This window comes from Pseudophryne corroboree, chromosome 10, assembly GCF_028390025.1.
Source record: "Pseudophryne corroboree isolate aPseCor3 chromosome 10, aPseCor3.hap2, whole genome shotgun sequence".
NCBI lineage: Eukaryota > Metazoa > Chordata > Amphibia > Anura > Myobatrachidae > Pseudophryne > Pseudophryne corroboree.
Window position 1 is genome coordinate 373547172 of NC_086453.1, and position 25943 is coordinate 373573114.

General features: G+C 45.5%; 1 protein-coding gene and 1 long non-coding RNA gene across 3 annotated transcripts in view; one reads left to right on the plus strand and one right to left on the minus strand.

Moving 5' to 3' along the window:
- LOC134966764 (uncharacterized) overlaps window positions 1-12613 on the minus strand; it is a 182516-nt gene extending 169903 nt beyond the window's left edge. The window contains exon 1 of the long non-coding RNA XR_010188705.1: window positions 12382-12613. This is a non-coding gene — a long non-coding RNA (uncharacterized LOC134966764). The remainder of the gene's footprint in view (window positions 1-12381) is intronic.
- SLC37A2 (solute carrier family 37 member 2) overlaps window positions 11444-25943 on the plus strand; it is a 34845-nt gene continuing 20345 nt past the window's right edge. For both annotated transcript variants that reach the window (XM_063943756.1, XM_063943755.1), the window contains exons 1-6: window positions 11444-11648; window positions 17590-17671; window positions 19112-19202; window positions 21724-21802; window positions 23779-23914; window positions 24361-24437. In XM_063943756.1, the coding sequence (XP_063799826.1) occupies window positions 11590-11648; window positions 17590-17671; window positions 19112-19202; window positions 21724-21802; window positions 23779-23914; window positions 24361-24437 (524 nt within the window). In that variant the 5' untranslated portion in view covers window positions 11444-11589. The remainder of the gene's footprint in view (window positions 11649-17589; window positions 17672-19111; window positions 19203-21723; window positions 21803-23778; window positions 23915-24360; window positions 24438-25943) is intronic.

Sequence of the window (25943 nt, forward strand, 5' to 3'; positions counted from 1 at the left end):
TTCTTACACTTGGAGAATAAGGAATATCAGGGTTCAGTTGGAGAAGGTACAATGAGCCCATAACGTTAAAGCACCAAGGGCAAAGGCCAGTCGGCTTTGCAGTAAGGGGGGGTAGTTAGGTGACTTGCGGTCAGGAGACCGCCGATCACAATACCTCCGCCTACATCCCGCTCCTTCACAATCCTATTGGTCGGCATGCCAACCAACAGGGACTATTCTCACTTATGGGTGTCCAGTGAGCACAACGTGCCTGCAAGGGTCTCATTGCACCCCCAGCCCGTTTCTGGTAGCTGGGCAGCACAACCCCGCTACTCCCTAGGATCCGATAATAAATATGCCCCTTTGAAATGTGCCCTGTGGAAATAGTAGTAGCTAGGCAGTTGCAGCCTCCCTAAAAGTAGGAGCCACCACTGTACTCAACTGTACCTGTCCTTTGCTCTGGGTACTGAGAGCCAATGCCAACATTAAATGATGTCTTGCTGAGTGGATGAGTGCCAGTTGGCTGTGGCTGACTCCTGATAAAGGGATTATCAAAAGGGCACACTCAGATTTCCTGTGCACACTGACTCAGTAACTAGGCTTCAGTTCATGCCCATCTTCAAAATAAGTGTGCAAGCTGTAGGATGGGAGAAGACAAATTTTTGGGCGCTTATCTTCCGGATAGGTGTAAGATGGCCGCTCAGGGGAGGACATCAAGCCATCTGTGTGGGTGGTGGAAATCCAATAGTTATAAATCTTACATCTGGTGGTTCTGTACAAGCGGACAGTGGGCTGATGGGGGTTAATCTGGTTCCCTTCTGGCTTTGGTTAATTATTCACACCCTCTCTACTCCTCCCCTCTCTCCACAAGTCAAGAAGTTACCTCTCATCACTTTATAAATGTTCTTTTGCAGTTAGACATTGAAAGACCCAATATGGTTTGTCGGAAACTTCTACGTCTACGTGGCAGCAAAATGGGCAGCCTCTAGACCATACCGGTTGCATGCCACTGGAGGTAGTGAAGGTGACCTGGCTTGGTCAGAGTGGCGTGGCTTGAGAAAATGTGACAAAGGTGTTGGTCACGACAGAAATTTCGGAAAGGCCAACCAGACAATTTTCGCAAAACATCTGGCCCAGGGTAAAATTAAATCCATGGATCTAGTTAGGATATACAATATCCGAAGATAGACCCCTAGAAAAAAGCTGACCATTATTTAATATTGTATAGGCAAAACTTTAGTAGGAAAGCTATGGGAACCATGAAGACCTGCATGCTTAAGGTGAGCACAGGCTGACCATCTGCCCTCCCCAAGATGATTGCCTCCTGCATGGATATAGCATTCAGAACATTGACATTATGGCGAGTTTCAGAGTGTACTATGGAAATGATGGGGAAGCCTTATTAGCGGTTGTGCTGTATTTGTTTAGCAATGCGCCGAGGAATGGTCACGGGACATTGGCTTCAGTCCTTATCAGACCGGTCATACAGACCTTGTGAGACAGTGGCAAGTAGCATGCACCTTTCACCCTGGATAATGCAGCCGCATGTCTGGCTCCAGCTTCAATGGTTGGGCCGCCACAGGTGCAAAATGTGTGGTGCCAGGTACAACTTCCAAGGGGCGTAGTCATAGTGCTTATCTGGTAGGCAGAACATGCCATCCTGCAATGGTTATTCTTGCGGTAAATTGAAGCTGCAACCATTGTTTTTCTGCCAAAACCTGTGTGCAAGTCTTGATTTTGGTTAGTAAACCGCATCTGTCTATATATATATATATATATATATACACTGACAGACGGCCTATGATCCCCCTATTAAATGCACAGGCATCGAATGTTGCTAAAGCTACGTAAGGGGTATGGGAGGCCACATGGCAGGCCGCAGGTTGCCCATCCTCCCCTTACACATCTGGAACGAGTGAAGAGCCCATAGGCGGTTGCTGCAGGGAGAAAGGAGCAATGAGCATCTGAAAACCCCTATCATACAGCCATGTGAGCCCATGCGTACCTGTATATATACAAAAATAAAAATTTCAAGGAAGAATATGAATATTCTAGGGAGGGCAGATGGTCAGCCTGTGCTCCCCTTAAGCAAGCTGGGTTTTATGGTTCCCATAGTTTTCCTACTAACGTTTTGCCTATACAATATTAAATAACTGGTCGCTCATAGAAGAGGTGTACCTAGTAAGGAACGCAGTAATATATACTTTTTTCCCGCTGCTTTTCTCGTGTGGATGTCTGCTGTTGATGAGCGGAACTCATTTTACAAAGACAGTAGTGCCATATAATATTGTGATGTACATTTTATATTCTACAAATTGTACACATTGATCACAAAATTTCTTTGTAAACAAAATTTGCCATTTTTTTCTTCAGGGATTAACACAGAAAGACGCTTGGGGCTACTGACTCGTGAGCAAGCCGCGTAAAGGCGCCCTGAGATCTACGCCTGCTGCCCTAAGCATTTGCCCCTGCGAGTTGCTGAGCGTTATAGCGAAGCAGACGCTTACAGGAAACTGCAGGCGCGATTATTGAAAAGGAAAATTGTTGGGCATAAGGGGTAAACGTGGTATATACACAGTGTCACCTGCGCCACATCTCGTTAGAATCTCTGCCTCAATTAGGTTCCTCCGCAGAGCAGTCACTTTAAGTTGGGTTCCGTTGTATAACTGGGGCAGAGCCAAGTTCTGCAGAACTTGAAGCATGATCAGAACACCAATGTTCAGTGCGCCGATTGTCAAGCTTGTTCCTTTATTGCTCCTCTCCCTGATGTCATATTGAGATCATACAGTACTTCAATTTCCTTCTAGGTCACTAAGCTATACAATAGTGAAAACGCGATCTAAAGTCATCCAGTAGTTTTGCATGATGCCGCAATGAACAGACGGACATAGTTCATAAACAGTCTTTAGAAGTATATTTATAAAAAAAAAAAAAAATGTTATGTACAGACACAACCCTTAGTTTTATTATATGTATAGATATAGTGATTGAATGAAGCTAGGTGGCGCTGTTGAGTCACTGAAGCAGTGCTGTGATGGTGGGCTGCTCCCAAACAAGTTTAAAAAGTGGTGTGAATCCATGTCTCATTATTGCATCTAGCTTGATAATGCACAGTATAGGTAAGTGTATATATAATATATATATATATATATATATAGCCTTTTAGCCGTACATACCTCCATAAACACAAATAATATAATTTAAAAATGTACTAAAACATGTAAATTCACACAATACTAAAGCATAGTAATACAATCCTCATTTGTCACGGCCCTCTTCCCTCATGTGCTTATCCTTTTCTTACTTTATTAATCCTCAACTGCCCAAATTCCACAGTTTTTTGGCCACCTGGAACTTATCTCCATGTTGTTTACTGGTGTAGTTATGCTTAGTTACTCTGTACTTGTCCTAAATTGTCTTCAACTGTAAGTCACTGTTTTACTGTTTTGATTATGTGCATATGTGCTCTGTAATTGGGCGCTGCGGAACCCTTGTGGCGCCATATAAATAAAGGATAATAATAATAATAATAATAATAATAATAGATGTAAGGTTCTCACTCCTGGGGGTATATTTACTAAAAGTCAATTTTGGACGATGTTTGATTGATTTTGTGTTTAAGGGTCTAAATCACATATTTACTAACATGATTTTTGACGTCATTTAAAAAAAAAAATCTCAATAATCATCTGTTAGTAAACATGGAATTTAGACCCTGAAATACAGAATCGACCACATATTGGCCCAAATCGACTTTTAGTATATGTACCCCTAAATCCCACTTTTACTAACAGATGATTTTTGATATATTTGTTTTAAAAATTATCTATTGGTAAATGCGTGATTTAGACCCTGATACACGTAATCAATCAAAATCGACCAAGCATCATCCAAAAATCTATCAAAATCAACCCTAATCGACTTTTAGTAAATATACCCCTTGAGGTCAGATTTTTTTCCGTCACCACTCTGGGGGTACAGGTTCTCACAAATGAATCCCACTGTGGAACTTACAGTCACTTTAACCTACGCGTTTCATCTCCTCATGAGACTTCATCAGGGGGTTAATATGGATTTTAAGTACAATTGTGAGCAAACAATTCTATAGATGCGTCAAAGTGATGACCGTTATCAAAGGATAGTTTTATTTATCCACTTATACAAATGGATAAAGCTCCTGAATCTGTGTGAATGCAATGTACAACAATGCGTATACATGCGTACCGGAAATACCAATATTCACACTTGTAACCGGTTTCATTATCCAGTTTGGGATGATTACGTGTATATGGTGAATTTGAACCCCAAATAAAGGAACATTTCAAAATAGTGTTAAAATGATATATCAAATTATATAGCTCACATGCAGTGAATAGATACACATATTTGTGTGTGTTTATATAATATTACACATATATACAGCACCCAGGATGAAACAGCACCTTATTGTAAAGAAATATATAGAACTCCAACTCGCAAAGACTAACAATATAATCTCTGTGCCAGACAGACATGATTCAATCATATCAAACAGCTCCAGCCTCTGGATTCCATTTTGTTAGCTAAGGGCAATAAACAAGATTACAACAGTGTAATATGTACACATTATGGTTTTTTTATTTTTTCTTGAATCAAGTCATCTTTTATTGCATTTTTTTCAAGGTTTAACAAAGAAAACAAAAACAGAAAAAAAAGAAAAAACAAAGATTTAACACATAGATAAGTGATGTATTACAGGATGGAAAGCTGTCATAGGAGACAGTATGTATACAAGCTTGCACGGGTGTGCGTAGTGTAGCCATGTACTGTACATACTATTTTACTAAACAACATTTAAACGTAAAAATAAACTCGTACACAAATAAAATATTAACAGTGCTTGTGTCTGAGTGGTGCCACCAGGGGTGACGGAGGTATCTCAGATACCCGATGCGTTTCGTCCCCTATTATATACTGAAGTGCCAAAAGTCATGGGACAGGAGCTTAGCATTGTGTATTAGTACCCCCTATCCTTTCAAAGTGCAGCAATTCCATGTGGCATTGATCCCACAAGTGAATGGAAGACTTACGGAGAGATATTGACCCATGCCATGTGGATAGCATCCCACAGCTCCCTGATATTTGTAGGTGCAGGATCCTGGGTGTGAAAGGACCTCTTCACCATGTCTCATAAAAGCTTGATTGAGTTCATGGTGTCCACACCATTCATCGAACTCTTCAGAAAGCTCCTCGAACCAATTTTGGACAACTTGGGGTAGATAACATGGTGCATTATCCTGCTGTAATATTCCATCCTTGTGGGGGTACGTGATGGTCTGCAAATGGTCATCAAACAATGAAACATAGCGGTTACCGGTAAATGATGTGTTAAGGCGGGCCAGAAGACCCAACCCATGCCATGGGAACACACCCCAAACCATTATGGAACCACCGCCAGCCTGCATGGTGCCTTGTTGACAATTGGGGTCTGGACCACACCAAAACCCTACCATCAGCCTGGACACAACTGGATGACTGACTCATCGGACCACGCCACATGTTGCCTATCCACCAGGATCCAATTACCAATGTCACAAGCCCAGGTGAGACACTGTGTTCAGTGTTGTAGTGTAACAGGGGCACTCTGGTGGGTCTTCTGCTCCCATATCCATGGAAGCTAAAGACCCCTGCACTGACCTGCTTGTTATATAACTGGTACCTCCTGCATTGGATGTGTATGTGATATGAGCCAGTGTGGTCTATTACCACGGACAGTTCTGTCCAGATGCCGCCGGTCATGACCATTAAGCACCCGCGGTCCGCCACTACACTGTCCACCGTAGGTGGTAATGTCTTCCATGAGGTATTCCCGGTACACACGTGACACAGTAGATTGAGGAATGTTGAATGTCCACACAACTACAGAAATGGAATGTCCCATCCTTCAGAAAACCCACTATCATGCCCCGGTCCAACTCCGGTAACACGTCGCCTTGCCGTGAGCAGGGTAGCCGGTGTTCATACTGACTCACAGGATGTCAGATTGCAACCGATGCAGGTCTGGCCATTTCCAAGACATCACAGTACGGTGGCGCCAGCTACCACTACCTTTACATACTGCTATTCTATGACGTTAGGCAATTCAGTGTACAGATGTAGCCACGCTCAGTTTTGCGGCGATGCAGCAAAACTGGCGCAACTAGCATGCCTGCGACTAAGACGCATGTGTGCATATATATATATATATATGCACAGTTCCAGTCTCCTGGGGGGCACTCTCCTTGAAAAGGAAGTCCAATCACAATTTCGAGGCTTCAACATAGGCTTTTAATGGGTCGACGTTTCGGCTCAGCAACCAGAGCCTTTTTCAAGACAAGCCACACAAATTTTCATAAAGATAGAATTTAGTTCAGCAGACATATATAAATGGAAAGATCATACAGCTCCACAGCATAATACTGTGATAGAGTGGACAACCGTACCAGTCAATAAGTCTTGAGGTTAATCACCATAAATACATGATCCTCCTACAGAGTAACCAAACATAACCAGTCTAGGGATCTCCCGCAAGACCGTGTGTATCAGAGTCCACTTCATAAGGCTGAACCGACCAACAGGAGGGCCGAACTCCTAGCTTGTCTTCAGGGATCCCATGTTACCACTCTGTGAAGTTTTATTCCAAGTTCATCCAGTGGAAGGGTCACAGTTCTGCCCGGCGCATTCCACGTGAGTTCTGACCAACCCCAACCCCCTAGTATGTCTTCTGGGATCCAATGTTTCCACTCTGTGAAGTATACTGCCGTGAGGTCCAACCAGAACCCAAACCTCCCCCCTTAAACCTGGCCAGGATCCAACTGGACCACCTCACATTAGTTTCATCCAATTGGTGCACGGAAGCCCGAATAGATATCCGGACAGACAAACAAACAAACAAACAAACAAACAGACCAATGAAATGTATTATTTATATATATATATATATATATATATATATACCTGTATATATATATATATATATATATATATATATCTAGCCCCAAAAGTGATGATTGTTTTAAATTTAAACCCTGCCAGTGTTTTAAGTTGGATAATGAAGAGTATGTGTACCAGGCTTGGTCCAGATTCATCGAGCCACGTAGAAGCCTATGAAGAACAAACTCACACACTAGTGCCTAACCCTAACCCTCGCTCCCCAGCCCTAACCCCTAGCCCGATACTCACCTTCGGGGTGTCAGCTGCAGTGGCAAACGCAGGATTTAGCGAGGGGGGTTTCCGTGGGTGGGTGGGTGTGTATGTATATGCGCAGGTATGTGTAATAAATATATATATAGATATATACACACACACAAACATACATACATATATATGTACGGAGGCAGGACGGCACTCATTGAGACTGGTAAACCATAGAAAATCAGCACAGGACGCTGAAGCTGTTTGTCAATGTTTCAGAGTTAGACTCCTTTAAAAGAGTCTAACTCTGAAACGTTGACATACAGCTACAGCGTTCTGTGCTGATTTTCTATGGTTTACTAGTCTCTATGAGTGCCGTCCTGCTTCCGTGCATATTATCTGATTCTGACGTGCCATTCATCATTTGCAGATATATATATATATATATATATATATATATATTTATTTGTGTGGTCGTCTGGCACTCTGGATGATAAAAAGCAAAGATGCCAGGGTGGCCTCCTGAAATTAATATATCTGGTAATCCTCCTTGGGTCCTGTGATAGGACCTCTATTGAAGAAAAATAGGTGGCACTCCAAGGACTTAAATAAAGTCAAACTGTATTAAAAAATAATAATTTCATGGATCAAAAAAAAAAGTTTCAAGGCTCTACAGCCTTTCCATCAGGTTATGCATTATAGGTGAGGTGAAAAAAAACAGAGGTATTTTGTTTATTGACCTCACCTATAATGCATAACCAGATGAAAAGGCCGTAGAGCCTTGAAACGTTGTTTTTTGCACCATGAAATTTATTTTTTGAATACAGTTTGACTTTATTTAAGTCCCTGGAGTGCCGCCTATTTTTCTTCAATAGAGGTCCTATCACAGGACCCAAGGAGGATTACCGTTTTTATATATATATATATATATATATATATATATATATATATATTCACAAACTCACACATGTAAACACACATACATACACTCACACATGATTGTAAACACACATACATACATACAAGCACACACACAAACCCACATACATACATACATACATACATGCATTCATATCATACAAAAACACACTTAAACAATGATTTAAAACTACATACAGACGGGCGGCCACGGCAGCGTGAGGACGGAGGGAGCTGCTGTGGCTGAGCATGCGCAGCCAGCAGCTCCCCCGGCACCCGGGACATTCTCTAAGCAGAGAGCTGCATAGCTCTTGCTGCAGCTCCGTCCGCGATCACGATCGCGGCTTTTGCTTTTGTTGAGCCGGAGACAGCTGTGTCTCCGTCTCAAAACATTTTTTGGGGTCATCAGGGGGGGTTTCCAGGTACTCGGAACCCCCCCCTGTGTGCGCCACTGAGCTGTTGTTGTTCCAGCGCCAGGAGGGTATTTGGATTCTGGCGTCAGTCACTTGACCACCGGCGTCCCCATAAAAGGTATCCAGTTCCAGTTACTTTCCTTTTAAATGTGGTGCAATTTTTCCAGTGTCCTTACCCAAAGGGCACAGTGTCTGAGAATTTGAGAAGAAAGGAGAACGCACACTTTTGTAGTATTATAAAAGCACACTGTACTTGTAACAATGCTCACGTACATTAAAGTTACAAGTGGCAAGCATGGTACCGCTGAAAAACGCATTACAGCGCATAGTTTAACGTTTCTGGATCACGCAAACCTCAGGGGATCCCGGTATTAGTCTATCCCGATATCTCTTGGGGAAAACGCCGGCATCTGGATGCGGTAGATGAGACGTGGTGACGTAATCCGCCACATCCAGAGGCTGGAATTTTCCTAAAGAGTTCCGTACTGACTAACACCCGACTATTTGAGGGGGGAGAGGGGCGTTAGGTTTAGGCAGGAGAAGGGTTAGGGTTAGAGGGCAGGGATGGGAAGGTTACGCGTAGGGACCAGGAAGGGAGGGTTATCCTCCCGATAAGAGATGAAGCTAAAAGCTATTGTCTCATGTGAATGCAGGAAAATGATTGCTTATTCACAAAGGATATTCCAAAATGTTCTGGACAGATTTGTTGGTACCCGGGAGCATAACTATAGTGGATGCAAGGGGTGCCATTGCTATGGCATCCTTAGGCTTAGGGGCGCCTGGACCTTTAATGTGGCACAATATGAAATGGAGGCCTTATCGTGTGGCATACTATGAACTGGGGCACTCTAATGTGTCATAGTCTGCTCTGCTCATTGTAATGTGTAGGGCACTGTAATGTTACACAATAAGAACTGGGGCACTGCAATGTTACATAATAAGAACTGGGGCACTGTAATGTGGCATAATATAAACTGGAGGGCACTGTAATGTGTCATAGTCTGCTCTGCTCATTGTAATGTGTAGGGCACTGTAATGTTACATAATAAGAACTGGGGCACTGTAATGTGGCATAATATGAACTGGAGGGCACTGTAATGTGTCACAGTCTGCTCTGCTCATTGTAATGTGTAGGGCACTGTAATGTTACACAATAAGAACTGGGGCACTGCAATGTTACATAATAAGAACTGGGGCACTGTAATGTGGCATAATATGAACTGGAGGGCACTGTAATGTGTCATAGTCTGCTCTGCTCATTGTAATGTGTAGGGCACTGTAATGTTACATAATAAGAACTGGGGCACTGTAATGTGGCATAATATGAACTGGAGGGCACTGTAATGTGTCACAGTCTGCTCTGCTCATTGTAATGTGTAGGGCACTGTAATGTTACATAATAAGAACTGGGGCACTGCAATGTTACATAATAAGAACTTGGGCACTGTAATGTGGCATAATATGAACTGGAGGGCACTGTAATGTGTCATAGTCTGCTCTGCTCATTGTAATGTGTAGGACACTGTAATGTTACATAATAAGAACTGGGGCACTGCAATGTGGCATAATATGAAAAGGAGGCTCTACAGTGTGGTTTAATTATAACTGGGCACTGTAACATGGCATAATTGAGCTGGAAGGCACTATAATGTAGCACAGTATGAACAGGGGGCACTATCATGTGAATTGGGGATACTGTGTGGCATAATATGTACTGGCAGCCCTGACATCATGTAAACTAGGGCACTACGATGTTTCATAAAATAAACTGGGGCATTACTGTGGGGCATAATATTAACTAGGGCACTAGTGTGGGTCAGAAAATGAGCCAGTACACTATTGATGGGGCATAAAATGAAAAACCGTTGCGTAGAAGTGTCTCTCAAGAATCATTGGGAAAGGGGCCCCTTCGTTATGTTGCTATGGGGGCCCACAAAGTTCCTGTTTGTGCCCCTTAGAAAAGATATTTAAAAAAAATGGGATTATAGTGATATCTAAAACGGTAATTGCTTTCTTAAATGAGCAACTTCTAATCAGTCATTCAGCCGGAGACGCAGCATCAAATCACCATCGCGGCCAGCGGCCAGCCTGCCTAAGCCAAAACTTACTCAGGCTGGCCGTCAGAACCACTCTGCTTATAAAATGGGGGTGGAGCTAAGCTCCGTGACTGGGGGGGGTGGCGTATTATTTGGTTTCACTCAGCCATTGATTGCAGAGAACCATTGGCTCTCTGCCATCGGTGGCATAACCATCATCCATTGGTAGTTAACCATCGATGTTTAGCAACTACCGATGGCCATCCCTAACTCTCTGCACACATTACATCTGCCCCACCAGTAGTGCAGCACGGTTTTGCCCAGTTGCTTGCTTTTTTGCTTTGCTTCCACATCTGAATATGCAGACTGCAATCATTTACTGACTTTGAATGAAACAAATAAAGGTTATTATTTTATTTGTTGTGCACCAAATACAGACGTCTGTTATATGCACAGATCCAGAAGCTTTGTAAGATAGGAGCGCTGGCACCATATGTCGCAGCTTGTTACACCCGCTGCAGAGGTGCTGTCTTGTATGTACAGTATATAGATGACCCTTATACGCTATGTGGAGAGACGACTGAATAAATAACGCAGACTGCTCTCATCACTGATAATGGAAACCGACATTAATTTTCTATGTAACTACTGCTGCTGCTGTGGAACTACAACTGCCAGCATGCCCTGCCTGCCAGGACAGCAATACGCTGCTTATCTCATAGTAATAGCAGAGCCAGCTAGGATGCTGACTGCAGCTGTGACTTTACAAGGCTGCACATAGCACTTGTAACATTGTTATTGCAACACAAAGTGTCATCTGATGACTCAAAGATATTGCTGAGTGATCAGACTGTGCAAAGGGTTAATTGGGGGGAAGGGGGGGGGGGGGGGAATTGGTCCATGCTAGTCTCCGCCCACTGCAATCACATGACTGTTATGGTCACATGGTGACTCCTAATTCCCATTCATTGTGTGTTGTGTTGATGTTGGGCTGGGAGCAGTATAAAACCCAGGGCTCCATCTGAGATGTGACTGTGCAGCCAGAAGCCACCACATCACTGCCCATCCTCCACCCAGCAACTCTGCCAGCCATGAGGTCCTCCCTGGCTCCAGCCATCAGGGTGCTCCACTCTGTGCCCAGGGACAACTGGTGAGTGGTGCCATTGTGTGGGGGGTGCAGGGGGGGCAGTGTGCCCATAGGTCGGTGCTGGCTGGAGATGCTGCCACAGATAGCGCAGTACCAATGCATTCATTGTGCAATCTGCAGTGTGACCCAGCACTGATTATAGTGGCATTCACCACACTATTACCCGGGGGCTGAGTAATATGAATGGTCTGCGGATAGACTGCATGCATTTGTTCTATACTTGCCAGTGCACCTGCTGCCGTCACTTTTACCATAGGTCCATATAGAAATGTACCCCCCCCTCCCCCCCCCCCCCCCCCCCCCCCCCCCAATAGCCCCTTTTTATTTCCCTAGCTCCTGTAATATCTCACATTTAATAACGTGTCTTCTTCTAATCTCTGGAGTCAGCAGAAAGTTTTGCATTTTAACAAGCGGTTCTCTGCCATCGTGCATCATAAAGGAGAGGTTATTGGATGCACTAAAATGAGGCGCATTGCGCTGTATTTGCAGGACGGTGTCCTTGTGTATGTCACTTTCACCGCAGGAACAACACAGCTGAGAAGGTGTTCAGCAGAACTCACAATCTAGCAAGTGGTTTGCGTAATAGGCACAGGGTGTACGCAGCAATTACTAAATGACTACTGCGCTGGGAAGAGGTTTCTGTGAACTGGGAAAAGTCTACAAAAAGGGGGAAAAAACTTTCTGCAAAAGTTTTTTTTTTTTGCCCACCCCTTAGTTAAGTAGTTCCCTACCGTACCTGGTAAACGAGACTGCCATCCAGTTGTCAGCCAGAAGCTAGTGTCCAGAGGTGCAGGTATGTCCTGGGAATTCTGCAGTCTGTACAGTGAATGTTGCAGAGGAATGCGTCTGTGGTACAGGATAGGATGCTATCATAGTCACTAGGCATCCTAGCATCTGGCCAGGGATGGAGAGGAGACCAGGTGGGGGGGTCTGGCTGGAATATTCTATCAGACCCCCCTGTCTCGGCACTCTGTCAATCAGAGGGAAGCTTTCTCTAAATGCTCAGCAAGTCTCGATGTTTAATTTTGTCTATTCTTTCTCAGTGTTACGACATATAGAAACTCCATGTATTTCTCCTTTCTCAAACAGAGCCACGATTACTGGTCTGTGCAACAGTGCAAGCAAACATCTGGCTTGTCTCTAGCCCGGCAAGTGTGTGTGCTGTGGCTGATAAGACGATGCTGCAGCAATCTAGTTTATGTGTTACGTTGTGTTATATTTCTGGCTCTCCTGTGCTTTTCAGCAGTGTATTTGGGGTATTTGGCAGTCTGTGTGTTTTTGCTGTTTCCTGGAAAGCGTTCGCCAAGCTCTCTGCAGTCATACAGGGGTATCTATATAGCCGCTTTATACTGTATCTAATAATGCAAAAACAATTACTACTGCCTGATGATAGAGACGCGTGGGTGAAAATCACAGCAGGAAGCCAGAAGATAATGCCATATGCTTTAAAAAGTAGGGCTGTGTTACAGCTCTTCAGTGTACAGTATCTGGAGAACACACTACTGCAGTGTTCCATGGATTACTGAGACATATCGATCGCGGTGGCTCCATTACTATGGGGGAGATATATTAAAAAGATTCTAAAACAGGGTAAGTTATGCTGTTTCCATAGCAACCAGTCTCATGCTAGCCATCATTTATCTAGTACAGTCTATAAAATGATAACTAGACTCTCGTTGCTATTCTCAGTGTGGGAGTTGCACTGTTACTTGACAGCTGTAAGTCAGACGCAGGTAAGTGATGGCACTGTAGCCTGCAGTTACTGTACTCCCAGCAGGCACGCTCTGTAGCAGATTCCAGTAGGACAATGACCCATTCAGCTCAGTCTGCTCTCCACCTGCGCACAGGGGCTCGCACACCTCCGACTATCAGATGGGCAACCCCTCTCACCGGTAATTCCGGGCTTATTCCATGCTTCAGCTGGCGCTGTGAGGCTGGTGCCGCAGTCTATTATATTCTGGCACGCCAGTGCGAAATGCGTAATACCTAAACCAGACTTAAAGGAGAACGCAGCGCAATGCTAAAGACTTGCTTCGGGTGGAACATGATAATGAGGGGCTGCCTGCCATGTACCTCCCCCGCTATATAATTCCCAATCCTGCAGGTAAGTATTGGGGTGAGACCCTTACAGCCATCAGAAACCCTCGGCCGGTCTGGGGAATGCCCTTAGAAGGCCGTACGCATTGGTGGGTTTACCTTAGATTCTTCATTTAAGTATACTCTTGATAAGCAGAGGGAGTTCTGTCCCCGTTACAATGAGTTCACATTTAATTCCCCGATACATGGTTTATTTATACTGAGGAAGTTCTTTCTGCGTGGAACCCTTTCCTCTATCTATAGGTCAGGGTTGGCTGATACAGTTCTCCGATCACTCACCGGCTTTACTAGCTTGGAACTCCTGAGCAAATACGACCGCAGAACAGCTTATTATAGCTCTGCAAAACAAATATTCATGTTGTAAATAATGATTAGTTATTTTACTCCCTTAGGGCTGAGGCCATATAATGCATAAGTGGAAGTCAGCTCTTCATCCGCTGCGTTTCCATGGCATGGGAGAAAATAACATTGTGTAATATATCCACGTGCGTGCAAAGGTGCCATAGGGCAGAGTAATAGAAGGTCCACGTGCGTGTAAAGACACCGTATGGCAGAGTAATAGAAGGTCCACGTGCGTGTAAAGGGTGCCATATGGCAGAGTAATAGAAGGTCCACGTGCGTGTAAAGGCGCCATATGGCAGAGTAATAGAAGGTCCACGTGCGTGTAAAGGCGCCATATGGCAGAGTAATAGAAGGTCCACGTGCGTGTAAAGGTGCCATATGGCAGAGTAATATAAGGTCCACGTGCGTGCAAAGGTGCCATATAGCAGAATAATAGAAGATCCACGTGCGTGCAAAGGCACCATATGGCAGAGTAATAGAAGGTCCACGTGCGTGTAAAGGCGCTATATTGCAGAGTAATAGAAGGTCCACGTGCGTGTAAAGGTGCCATAGGGCAGAGTAATAGAAGGTCCACGTGTGTGTAAAGGCGCTATATTGCAGAGTAATAGAAGGTCCACGTGCGTGTAAAGGCGCCATATGGCAGAGTAATAGAAGGTCCACGTGCGTGTAAAGGTGCCATATGGCAGAGTAATAGTAGGTCCACGTATGTGTAAAGGTGCTATATTGCAGAGTAATATAAGGTCCACGTGCGTGCAAAGGTGCCATAGGGCAGAGTAATAGAAGGTCCACGTGCGTGCAAAGGTGCCATAGGGCAGAGTAATAGAAGGTCCACGTGCGTGTAAAGGCGCCATATGGCAGGGTAATAGAAGGTCCACGTGCGTGTAAAGGTGCCATATGGCAGAGTAATAGAAGGTCCACGTGTGTAAAAAGGTGCCATATGGCAGAGTAATAGAAGGTCCACGTGCGTGTAAAGACACCGTATGGCAGAGTAATAGAAGGTCCACGTGCGTGTAAAGGCGCTATATTGCAGAGTAATATAAGGTCCACGTGCGTGCAAAGGCGCCATATGGCAGAGTAATAGAAGATCCACGTGCATGCAAAGGCACCATATGGCAGAGTAATAGAAGGTCCACGTGCGTGGAAAGGTGCCATAGGGCAGAGTAATAGAAGGTCCACGTGCGTGGAAAGGTGCCATATGGCAGAGTAATAGAAGGTCCACGTATGTGTAAAGGTGCCATAGGGCAGAGTAATAGAAGGTCCACGTGCGTGTAAAGGTGCCATAGGGCAGAGTAATAGAAGGTCCACGTGCGTGCAAAGGCGCCATATGGCAGAGTAATAGAAGGTCCACGTGCGTGTAAAGGCGCTATATTGCACAGTAATAGAAGGTCCACGTGCGTGCAAAGGTGCCATAGGGCAGAGTAATAGAAGGTCCACGTGCGTGCAAAGGTGCCATATGGCAGAGTAATAGAAGGTCCACGTATGGCGTCTAGTGTGTGTGCGCGGCGTAAGGCGTGGGTTGCCAATCACTGGCGTCTTTGACTGATGGTTTTAAAATGGCAATATGACTAAAATGCGTAACCAGGATTGTTTAGCATTTATTCCTATTGCCGCTTTAAAAGTATTGCTCCAACGTTGCTGATGATGACTCTCCTTCCTCAGGGGGAGATCTATCAAAGTTTTCAGAGAGATAAAGTACTGACCAATGACTTCCTGACTTTTCAAACCCAGCCTATAACATGACAGCTAGGAGCTGATTGTCTGGCACTTTATCTCAGTCCACTTTATCTCTCCCTGTGTTTGGAAAATGACAGTTATGAGCTGATTGGTTGGTACGCTTGGAGAGTGATACTTTATCTCTCTCCACTGTATCAGCCAATCAGCTCCTAATTGCCATGTAACAGGCTGGGTTTGAAAAATGACAGGAGCTGATCGGTTGTTACTTTATCTCTCCCAGCTTTGATAAATCTCCCCCTTAGTACTGAGTGTTCTTGTGGGGTGTTTTGGGAGAAGGGCCCGGAGCTGGGACGGAGGTACTGACGCACCCTGTGTATAGGGCTCGTTATGACCCATAGTCTGTCAGCTTGTGGTTGGCTGACTCACTGCCCGAGTCATGTGACTGATGTGTAAGTTTAGGAGTCAGCATTTCGGCCCTGTCTGCTGCACATCTGTCCATCACTGCTTTCCATTACCCCGAGTCTGACTACAAATCTCTGCACTGCGATGCCACATCTCCAGCCAGCACACAATGCAGGATCTTCTAATGATGGGGGAGATGTAGCAAAGTATGGAGAGAGATAAAGTACCAACCAATCGGCTCTTAACTGTTATTTTATAAGCTGATTGGTACTTTATCTCTCTCCCCAAGCTTTGATACATATCCCCTTAAATGAGACTAAGAAAGAGAGGTGAATCCCTAGAGGCATTGAGGGTCCCTTCAAAATGTGCTATGGGCCCACAAAGTTCTAGTTTCGCCCCTGATGGAACAGTTAGGACACGTCCCACTCACATCTAACCTCTCTGCACATTCACATCTGCCCCCTGCAGTGCAGCTGGTATTTTCCAGGTGCACATGTTACATCTGCCCCCCTGCAGTGCAGCCTAATATTTTCCAGGTGCACATGTTACATCTACCCCCCTGCAGTGCAGCCTGGTATTTTCCAGGTGCACATGTTACATCTACCCCCCTGCAGTGCAGCCTGGTATTTTCCAGGTGCACATGTTACATCTGCCCCCTGCAGTGCAGCCTGGTATTTTCCAGGTGCACATGTTACATCTGCCCCCTGCAGTGCAGCCTGGTATTTTCCAGGTGCACATGTTACATCTGCCCCCTGCAGTGCAGCGTGGTGTTACCCAGGTGTCCATGTTACATCTGCCCCCTGCAGTGCAGCGTGGTGTTACCCAGGTGTCCATGTTACATCTGCCCCCTGCAGTGCAGTGTAGTGTTACCCAGGTGTCCATGTTACATCTGCCCCCTGCAGTGCAGTGTAGTGTTACCCAGGGGCAAAGGTATTTTCTCTATTTTTATTTCTTACACTCCGAGGATCGGAGACTTTTCCTGCTGCGTGTTGTGTTCTTGCATTTGGGAGAGACTTGCAATCTATATATTACCTTTATCATCAATATAGGAAAAGTCTGAGTGTTTGTTTATGGTATGGTGAAGGAGGGCTTATGTATACTTATGTATACCCTGGTAGCCGTCTGACGTAAATGTCCTGGGCCCCTGCAGCACTTAGGGGCCAATCCATGAAACCGCGAAATGCAATAGTTTTTTTTACTGATTTGCACAGTAGGGGGATAACGCGGACGGTAACACTGTATGTGTCATTTATATTATCTATATTGCTTTTATTTATATTTGTATAAATTGGTTGCGTGTTATTGGGGCATTTGGTGACGGTATTGGGGTGCGCAGAGCTGGAGCTGCTGAGTGTGAATTATCTATATAACACATGGCTGTAAATTACAGGGGGCGCCATCTGAGTGTGTTATGTGCTTTATATTCTAGGTACCGGGGGTATATTATGGTGCTGACCTTCCTAATCTACACCAGTTACCATCTCTCCAGGAAGCCGATCAGCGTGGTAAAGGTGAGTCGTTTCCCCTAACACTGTAACGCACAGAGTGCTAGGGGTATTGTAGCATTCCCGTGATTCAAGGGGTCTATATACGAAGCCTTGGATGGAGATAAAGGGGGTAATTCTGAGTTGATCGCAGCAGCAAGTTTGTTAGCAGTTGGGCAAAACCATGTGCACTGCAGGTGGGGCAGATGTAACATGTGCAGAGAGAGTTAAATTTGGGTGGGTTATAGTGTTTCTGTGCAGGGTAAATACTGGCTGCTTTATTTTTACACTGCAATTTAGATTTCAGTTTGAATACACCCCACCCAAATCTAACTCTCTCTGCACATGTTACTCGGCGAAGCATCCTCAGTGCTACATAGCGCGATCTCAAACAACCGACGTCACCGGTCACTGCTGTGCCCTCTGTCCTAGCTTTTATCATCTGTAGGTTGGAGGTGGATAATTAACATGTCCGTCGTTAGTCTTGTGCGCTAATCGATTAATGCGTCTTCCCCAGGTGACGTGAAATAAAGTTTCTAAATGAAGTTCGAGCTCTCAAACAAGTTTATTTTTCTGTTTCATATATTTCATAACTGGAAGTAAATAATGGTAGATGGCGGCACGCCGCAGGGATTGCGACGCGGTTACTGATCCATAGAAGGCAAATAGAATTCTCTGTTACTGACCTTTACCCGGTGGTGGCATAATTCTGGCAGTGAGCGGCAGCTGCCACAGGACTTACCCGGGTGCTAGTCATATTCCTATTTCCCGGCACACGCCTCTTACTGAGACCTGTCATTGGCCGTACACAGAAAGGAAAAAAGGCAATGCTATAGATTACCTGTATAATAAAAGCAAGTAGTAGTAAGAGGAATAGACAGGGGAACATCCAGTACCGTATATAGGGCCGGATTCATGTTTGTAAGTAAAGCAGGTGACTTTGTGTCTGGAACACGCCATGCAAGGGGGGCAAATACAATTATATTATTTCTGTGCAGGCTGAATACTGGCTGCTTTTGCATGTAGCCCACAAATGTTAACCAGCTTTATTCTTACACTGCAATGTAGATTTCAGTTTGAATATATTCCACCCTAATCTAACTCTCTGCACATGTTACATCTGCCCCACCTACAGTGCACATGGTTCTGCCCATTTGCTTGCTTTTTGCTTTACTTACAAACATGAGTCATTGATAAGATCAGATCCGAGTCTCTTTGCTGTATATTTCCCATGAATAATGGATCAGCCTGATGATGATGAGGAGCCACTGTGTGGAGCCAGGTGGCGCTTAGGCCCGCACTTCTGTCGCCGTAAAGCGTCTGCCAATACACACACATGCACCAAGTGTTACTGCAATGGAACAGAGCTAAACCCAGCTCAGTGTGTTATTAATGCATGTAGTGGGGTCTGCGGGGAACCACACACGTATAGCACTCACACGGTAACACTCTGTCTTCCGCTTGCAGAGTCAGCTGAACCGAAACTGTTCCGCTCTTCCCAACCCTCCGGCAAATCTGTCCGAGAATGACACCACCTGGTGTGACTGGGCGCCGTTCGGTAAGTGGAAACTCCTTCATCTGATAAGAAACTGCATTGTCATTATTCTGCCGTCAAACTCTTACACCCCATCTCCCACCTCGCATTGGCCGCAGCTGAGTATGGTCTATGAATCCGCCGGCAGCAAGCTGCAGAGATCGCGTAGGGTTTTTGCAGGTTAATTCAGTTATTGAACACGCCCCCTCTACCCCATCTTCAGCCAATGAGGATGGGGAAGAGCAGGACGGACGTGCGCAAAAATGTGTCTGTTTGCATGTGCTGTATGCAGAAACTCGCCACTTGCGTGCACAGCGATGAATCGGACCTTTGTGTACTATGGGCATTGCAGTAATGACTTTCTATCCCTCCCCCGCATTGCCCGATTGTTTGTCTGGGAGTAAATCTGCTCCCTTTAGTGAGTAAATAAGTGATATTTTATTGTGAAACGGTAGAAAGTAGTTATCTAATTTTGACTGATTAAAAGAGACTGATTTGTTTTTAATACTGTAAATGTATCGGCATATTGGCAGGAATAGAACATTAATGGTGATCAATTATCTTTGTTTGTCTTTCATTGTTCCCCGTCATTAAAGGCCAATAATGACTCTCTTAATGCGGATAAAAGCTTCCTGTAGGGTTACGCAATGACCCAGTCATCGGCCTGCGCTTCGGGAGTCTGACCAGATGGCAGGTTGCAGCTCCGAGGGGCGGTATCCCCCAAAAATTGTATTAGGTAGAAGTTGTGACAAAACGGCTTCACTTCTGTCAGAAGCGCCTGTGTAATAATTTATTAGGAACTGATCCCACAGATGCATATAACCTCTAGTATACCAAGCTGTTCTTGATCGCGTATAATTTAGCATATACTGTATATAGAATGTACTGAGATGTTCTAAGCATGGGATGTTTAGCCCGTGGATACAGGCTCTCTTTCAGTAGCTCTGCAAATACAGAAGGAGATATTAAACACCTCTTTGCTGCATTTGTGATCGAATCCTGCCTCCGGCGCTGAAGCCTAGGATCATTTTGACCGAATATTCCCCGCAAAAAGGGCCAGCTGCGTAAGACACAGCTTACGCAGGCTGGCCGTCGCAGGGGGCCTTGCGCGGCCGAGAAATCTGAGTCTCTAGGCGCAGACCATGGCCTTGCCACTCCCAGAAACAACAATCCCCCCCCCCCCCATTTCCGGCAACGATGGCTACCCTCGCCCTCTAAACACCTCTACCTGTCAATCGGGCAGAGGCTTACAGAGGGCGCCCTGTGATCACGCAGGAACTGTTCTGCACATGCTCAGAATACGTCCTGCGCAGTTTCACGATAATTGGGCATCACAATAGCGATCGGCACTGAATTAGCCCCAGAGTCATATTAATGTGTATCTTATATTGTGACCCTTGGAATCTCGGCTTCTGTAAGCTGCAATAAATGCATCCATCGAGCTCTTCCAATCAGGATTAGAGGATGTAGCGGCCACGCTTCCTTCATGTCGGCTATCCCAGTATAGATATATAAAATATTTTATATTTTAATGATTTTCCAGTGCACACTGCAGCGTCCTCTTCTACCAATGACATCAGGGATTTTTGAGGAATTATTATATTTTCCAGGGTATGATAAATGTTCCCCTCCTTTTCTGAAGCATGATTTAATTAGCACTAGATTTATCTATAGGACATGTTTCCGTTCTTGAAATACTATTTTCCTTGGAAAAACTTAATAGAAGATCCTCTACTGCCCCCCCCCCCCCCCCTAGTAGCAGACATGTGACCCGATAGGGGAAACTCATATGCGGTGGGGAAGTTGCACCGGGCACACTGTCATATTTTCCTTCACTCATAATAGAATGTTTTCTGGCTCGGTATAAAGTCCATCCATCTGCTGCATTCAGCTACCACCCAGTGTTTCCATGCTCCTTGTAGTATGGGTGACGCAATTTGTTCTATGTGTGTTTGTCTTTGGGGGGAAGCATTGTTTGCTGCACACAGGATGTCCTGCCTGTATGTTTGGGAGTGTAGCATAGTTTGCTGCACACATGATATCCTGCCTGTGTGTGTGTGTGTGTGTGTGTGTGGGGGGGGGGCGTTGTTTGCCGCACACATGATATCCTGCCTGTACGTTTGGGGGGGGGGGGGGGGGAAAGCATTGTTTGCCGCACACATGATATCCTGCCTGGACGTTTGGGGGGGAAGCATTGTTTGCCGCACACAGGATATACTGCTTGTATGTTTGGGGGAAAGCATTGTTTGCTGCACACAGGATATCCTGCTTGTATGTTTGGGGGGGAAGCATTGTTTGCCGCACACATGATATACTGCTTGTATGTTTGGGGGGGAAGCATTGTTTCCTGTACACAGGATATCCTGCCTGTACGTTTGGGGGGGGAAGCATTGTTTGCCGCACACAGGATATACTGCTTGTATGTTTGGGGGGGAAGCATTGTTTGGCGCACACAGGATATCCTGCATGTACATTTGTAGGCCTCGCCATTTGCTGCACCCACCTGCTAACCAGCTGCTTTTTGTCTTGTTCTCTCCTTTTGTAGACCAGCCCAATTACAAAGAGCTCCTGGGTTCCTTGGACACCTCATTCCTGGTGGCCTACGCCATTGGCATGTTCTTCAGGTTGGTGGGAAATCGTTCTCTGAAGCCTCAAGATGCCAAAATGTTCCTGTCCATTTACTGCTAATCCCTACTACATAACCCGCCATCTCTGCCCTGTGGGAAGCCATTGCTGCAAATACAAAATATGAGGGTGGGGCAGGGGGGGCGTTTTGATGTACCGATCCTTGGGGAGAGATATAGTGGAGAAGTCCCATAGCAACCAATCAGATTTTTATTGTCATTTATCTAGCACAAAGTTAGAGTTCCACTTTATCTTTCGCCAAGGCTTGATACATCTCCCATATTGAGAGAGGACGCTCTGCCAGTATTCATATCAAACGGCTGATATGCCCTGTGACACAACTCATATCCGCACAAGAAGACGATGTTCTGAGGAGTAAAACTGTAGTTTAAGCCCTAAAGGATCTGACCATGCAGACCTGCGATAAACTGAAAGAGCGCGGCGGGCATCCGTGCGCCAGACTTCCTACTTCAGTACCCAGCTTTAGCGGCCAATCTCAGGGCAGGCATTGGACATTGTATGGAAGATTTTTATTTGCAAATAGAACACAGTACATAGAAATTTTGATTAGATACACTCTACGAGGGTGTGTCTGACATGTGCTCTCTGGTGAAACGCGTCGGTGCTCTTAATGCTTTGTTTGCCCTCACAATGTCACCGATTGGCCACTACTTTCTAATAGGGAAACCCTTCTGAATTCGTATGTATTTGATTGTTGCTGTATCTGCGCTCGCACAGGCACAGCACTGAGTATGACTCTACGAGGGTGTGTCTGACATGTACTCTCAGGTAAAACGCGTCGGTCCTCTTAATGCTTTGTTTGCCCTCCACAATGTCACCGGTTGGCCACTACTTTCTGGCAGGGAAACCCTTCTGAACCAAGTCTTCCTTACAAGCTCCTGAAACTGTTACGTGTGTGTGTGTGTGTGTGTGTGTGTGTGTGTGTGTGTGTGTGTGTGTGTGTGTGTGTGTGTGTGTGTGTGTGTGTGTGTGTGTATAATGGGATCAGTATCCGCAGCTTTTGTACTTTATAAGGGTAGTTTATTCCAGCTTTATATGTCCTTTCATGGGGGAGTGTCTGGCCTTCTGCTGACCGATCAACAGTGCCGGTAACGCTGCGTTTTCTGACGTAAGGGCGACAGGGAATAAATAGAGCATTATGTGTTATTACTATTAATACCTAATGCAGGAACCTGTCCAATAATTACACCCCAAATGCCACGTAGCTAGGTGATTGAGTGAAGCATTGTAGGAGGGACAGGTACCACTTGGCTGCAGCAGGGAACATTTGATATTTGAACGTGTACCTGGGGGGTGTGATATTTATATTCTCCAAACAATGTGTTTATTATCCTGGCTGGAGCTGTACGGTATTACATTCTTCATCAGGATGTATAATTAGCTATACTACAGTACACAGCGGCCGCCTCCCAGCGAGGCCACACTAAGTAACGGGGCTGTGACGGCTATATTGTCATTGTTTTGCACTTTTATAAAGGTAGATAAAATAGAATACGGCAGATTTTGTTTTCTGGGATGGCTCATTAAGGTTTGCGAACCAACAAATTGCTGTATATCCTCCTTGGCTGTATTTACTGGCATTTAACAAATGGGAGACTTAATATGCAGCGACCACTTATGGTATGAGAAACTGGGATCTGCGTGAGCTGTAATTTCCACCTCCCTGATACAGCTGCCAGAATAGATGGGCGGCGAAACGCGTTACAGGGTACTGATGTCCCGGTGTACCGCCTGCACCAAATCTTGACTTGTCCCTTAGGTTTTCTTCTACGGCTTAGCCAGGTTCTGTTAATGTGAGCCTGCCGCCTACACCCGGGTAGCTAGGACAATTTGTGCCTCAGTAATGTCCCTCAGCCCATCCTGGTAATGTGTAACCCCGAGGCGGTATCTTTCAGACTGAAATAAATATGTATTGCTATTGGTTGTCATGGAGTAACGGTGTCTTTCCTTTCAGTGGTATTTTTGGCGAGCGCCTACCCCTGCGCTATTACTTGTCAGGAGGGATGGTCCTTTGCGGAGTGTTCACAGCCTTACTGGGACTGGGCTATTACTGGGAGGTCCATGGCCTATGGTACTATATACTGTTCCAGGTGAGACTGTTGTGTAAGGCATGGAAGACACCAGCCCGACCAGAGGGCATTGGCTGGCAATAAGACCTATTGTCACTCATGTTCCACTGTACTGGATGTGTTGGCATTGCCAGACCTTGGCATAACCCACAATGTATGGGACTGTACAGAAGCAGGTTGCGTAGTGGAGTGTATACCATACAGTATTTATTAGCAATTTAGTCTGATTTACTCTACAGAATTCTTAACGCAGTAAAGTCGGTGATTAACGCTGAGGCTCTGACGGGCGGGTAAGACCCAGGTAGGTCAGCAGACGCCCCACCGTCAGACTACTGTCCTTAGGAATAATTTGCTGCTACTTCCTCATTGATTGTCGGTTCTCCCCGTAATCAGTCTTCATGAATAATGTTTCTATATAGATAATGTACTGTATTAATAGTCACATAGTGTTTGTTATCATTCTACAGACACTAAATGGTTTGGTCCAAACCACAGGGTGGCCGTCGGTGGTCTCCTGCATGGGAAACTGGTTTGGTAAAGGAAAGTAAGTTATTAATGTCTGTTTATGCCCTATGATATTATGTGCATGGAATTTAAAGGGATTCTCCCTTCAGAACCTGTATTTGCAGATTCCCACTATAATGAGCAGGGGTACATTATATATTACCACCCCCGCAGCTTCTTCCTGTAAACGTCACCATTATTGTGGGATATTTGGTGGCTAGTGTACATTACAGCCCTCACTCTCTGGTTTCCTGTGCGCGCTCTCTCTCCGATTGCTGGTGTACAGCTCTCTCTCTCTCTCTCATTTCTGGTGTACAGTACAGTACAGCCCTCCCTCCCTCTTGTGGCGGTGTACAGCACAACATTATCTCTGGTTGCTGGTGTACAGTACAGCTCTCTCTCTCTCTCTCTCATTGCTGGTGTATAGTACAACCCTCTCTCTGGTGTACAGTACAGCCTCCCTCTCTCCCTCCCCCTCTCCTGCATAGTGTACATTACGCCCCCCCCCCCCCCCCTTCTCTGTCTTGTTGCTGGTGCACAGTACCTCTCTCTCTCTCTCTCTCTCTCTCTCTCTCTCTCTCTCTCTCTCTCTCTCTCTCTCTCTCTCCTCTCTCTCTCTCTCTCTCTCTCCTAGTGTATATTACCGGCCCTCTCTCTCTCTTTCCCGTTGCTGGTGTACAGTACAGCCCCCATCTCCTCTCTCTCTCTCTCTCGTTGCTGGGTGTACAGTGCAGCCTGTCTCTCGTTGATGGTGTACAGTACATCCTTATCTCTGCTGGTGTACGTCTCTCTCTCTCTCTCTCTCCTCTCTCCTCTCTCTCTCTCTCTCTCTCTCTCTCTCTCTCTCGTGGCTGGTTGTACAGTACACCCCCATCTCTCTCTTGTGGCTGGTGTACAGTACACCCCCCCCCATCTCTCTCTTGTGGCTGGTGTACAGTACAGCCCCCCATCTCTCTCTTGTGGCTGGTGTACAGTACACCCCCATCTCTCTCTTGTGGCTGGTGTACAGTACACCCCCCATCTCTCTCTTGTGGCTGGAGTACAGTACACCCCCCATCTCTCTCTTGTGGCTGGTGTACAGTACAACCTTCTTTCTGGTTGCTGGGTGTACAGTACAGCCCTCTCTCTCTCGTGGCTAGTGTACATTACACCCCCCCCCTCTCTCTCTCTCTCTCTCTCTCTCTCTCTCTCTCTCTCTCTCTCTCTCTCTCTCTCTCTCTCTCTCTCTCTCTCTCTCTCTCTGTACAGTACATACCCATCTCTGGTTGCTGATGTACAGTACAACCCTCTCGTTGGTGTACAGTACAACCTTCTCTCTGGTTGCCGGTGTACAGTACATTCTCTCTCTCTCTCTCTCTCTCTCTCTCTCTCTCTCTCTCTCTCTCTCATGAGAATCTCTCTCTCTCGTGGCCAGTGCACATTACGCCCCTCTCTCTCTCGTTGCTGGTGTACAGTACAGCCCTCTCTCTCTCGTGGCTAGTGTACATTAGCCCCCCCCCCTCTCCCTCTCTCTCTCTCTCTCTCTCTCTCTCTCTGTACAGTACAT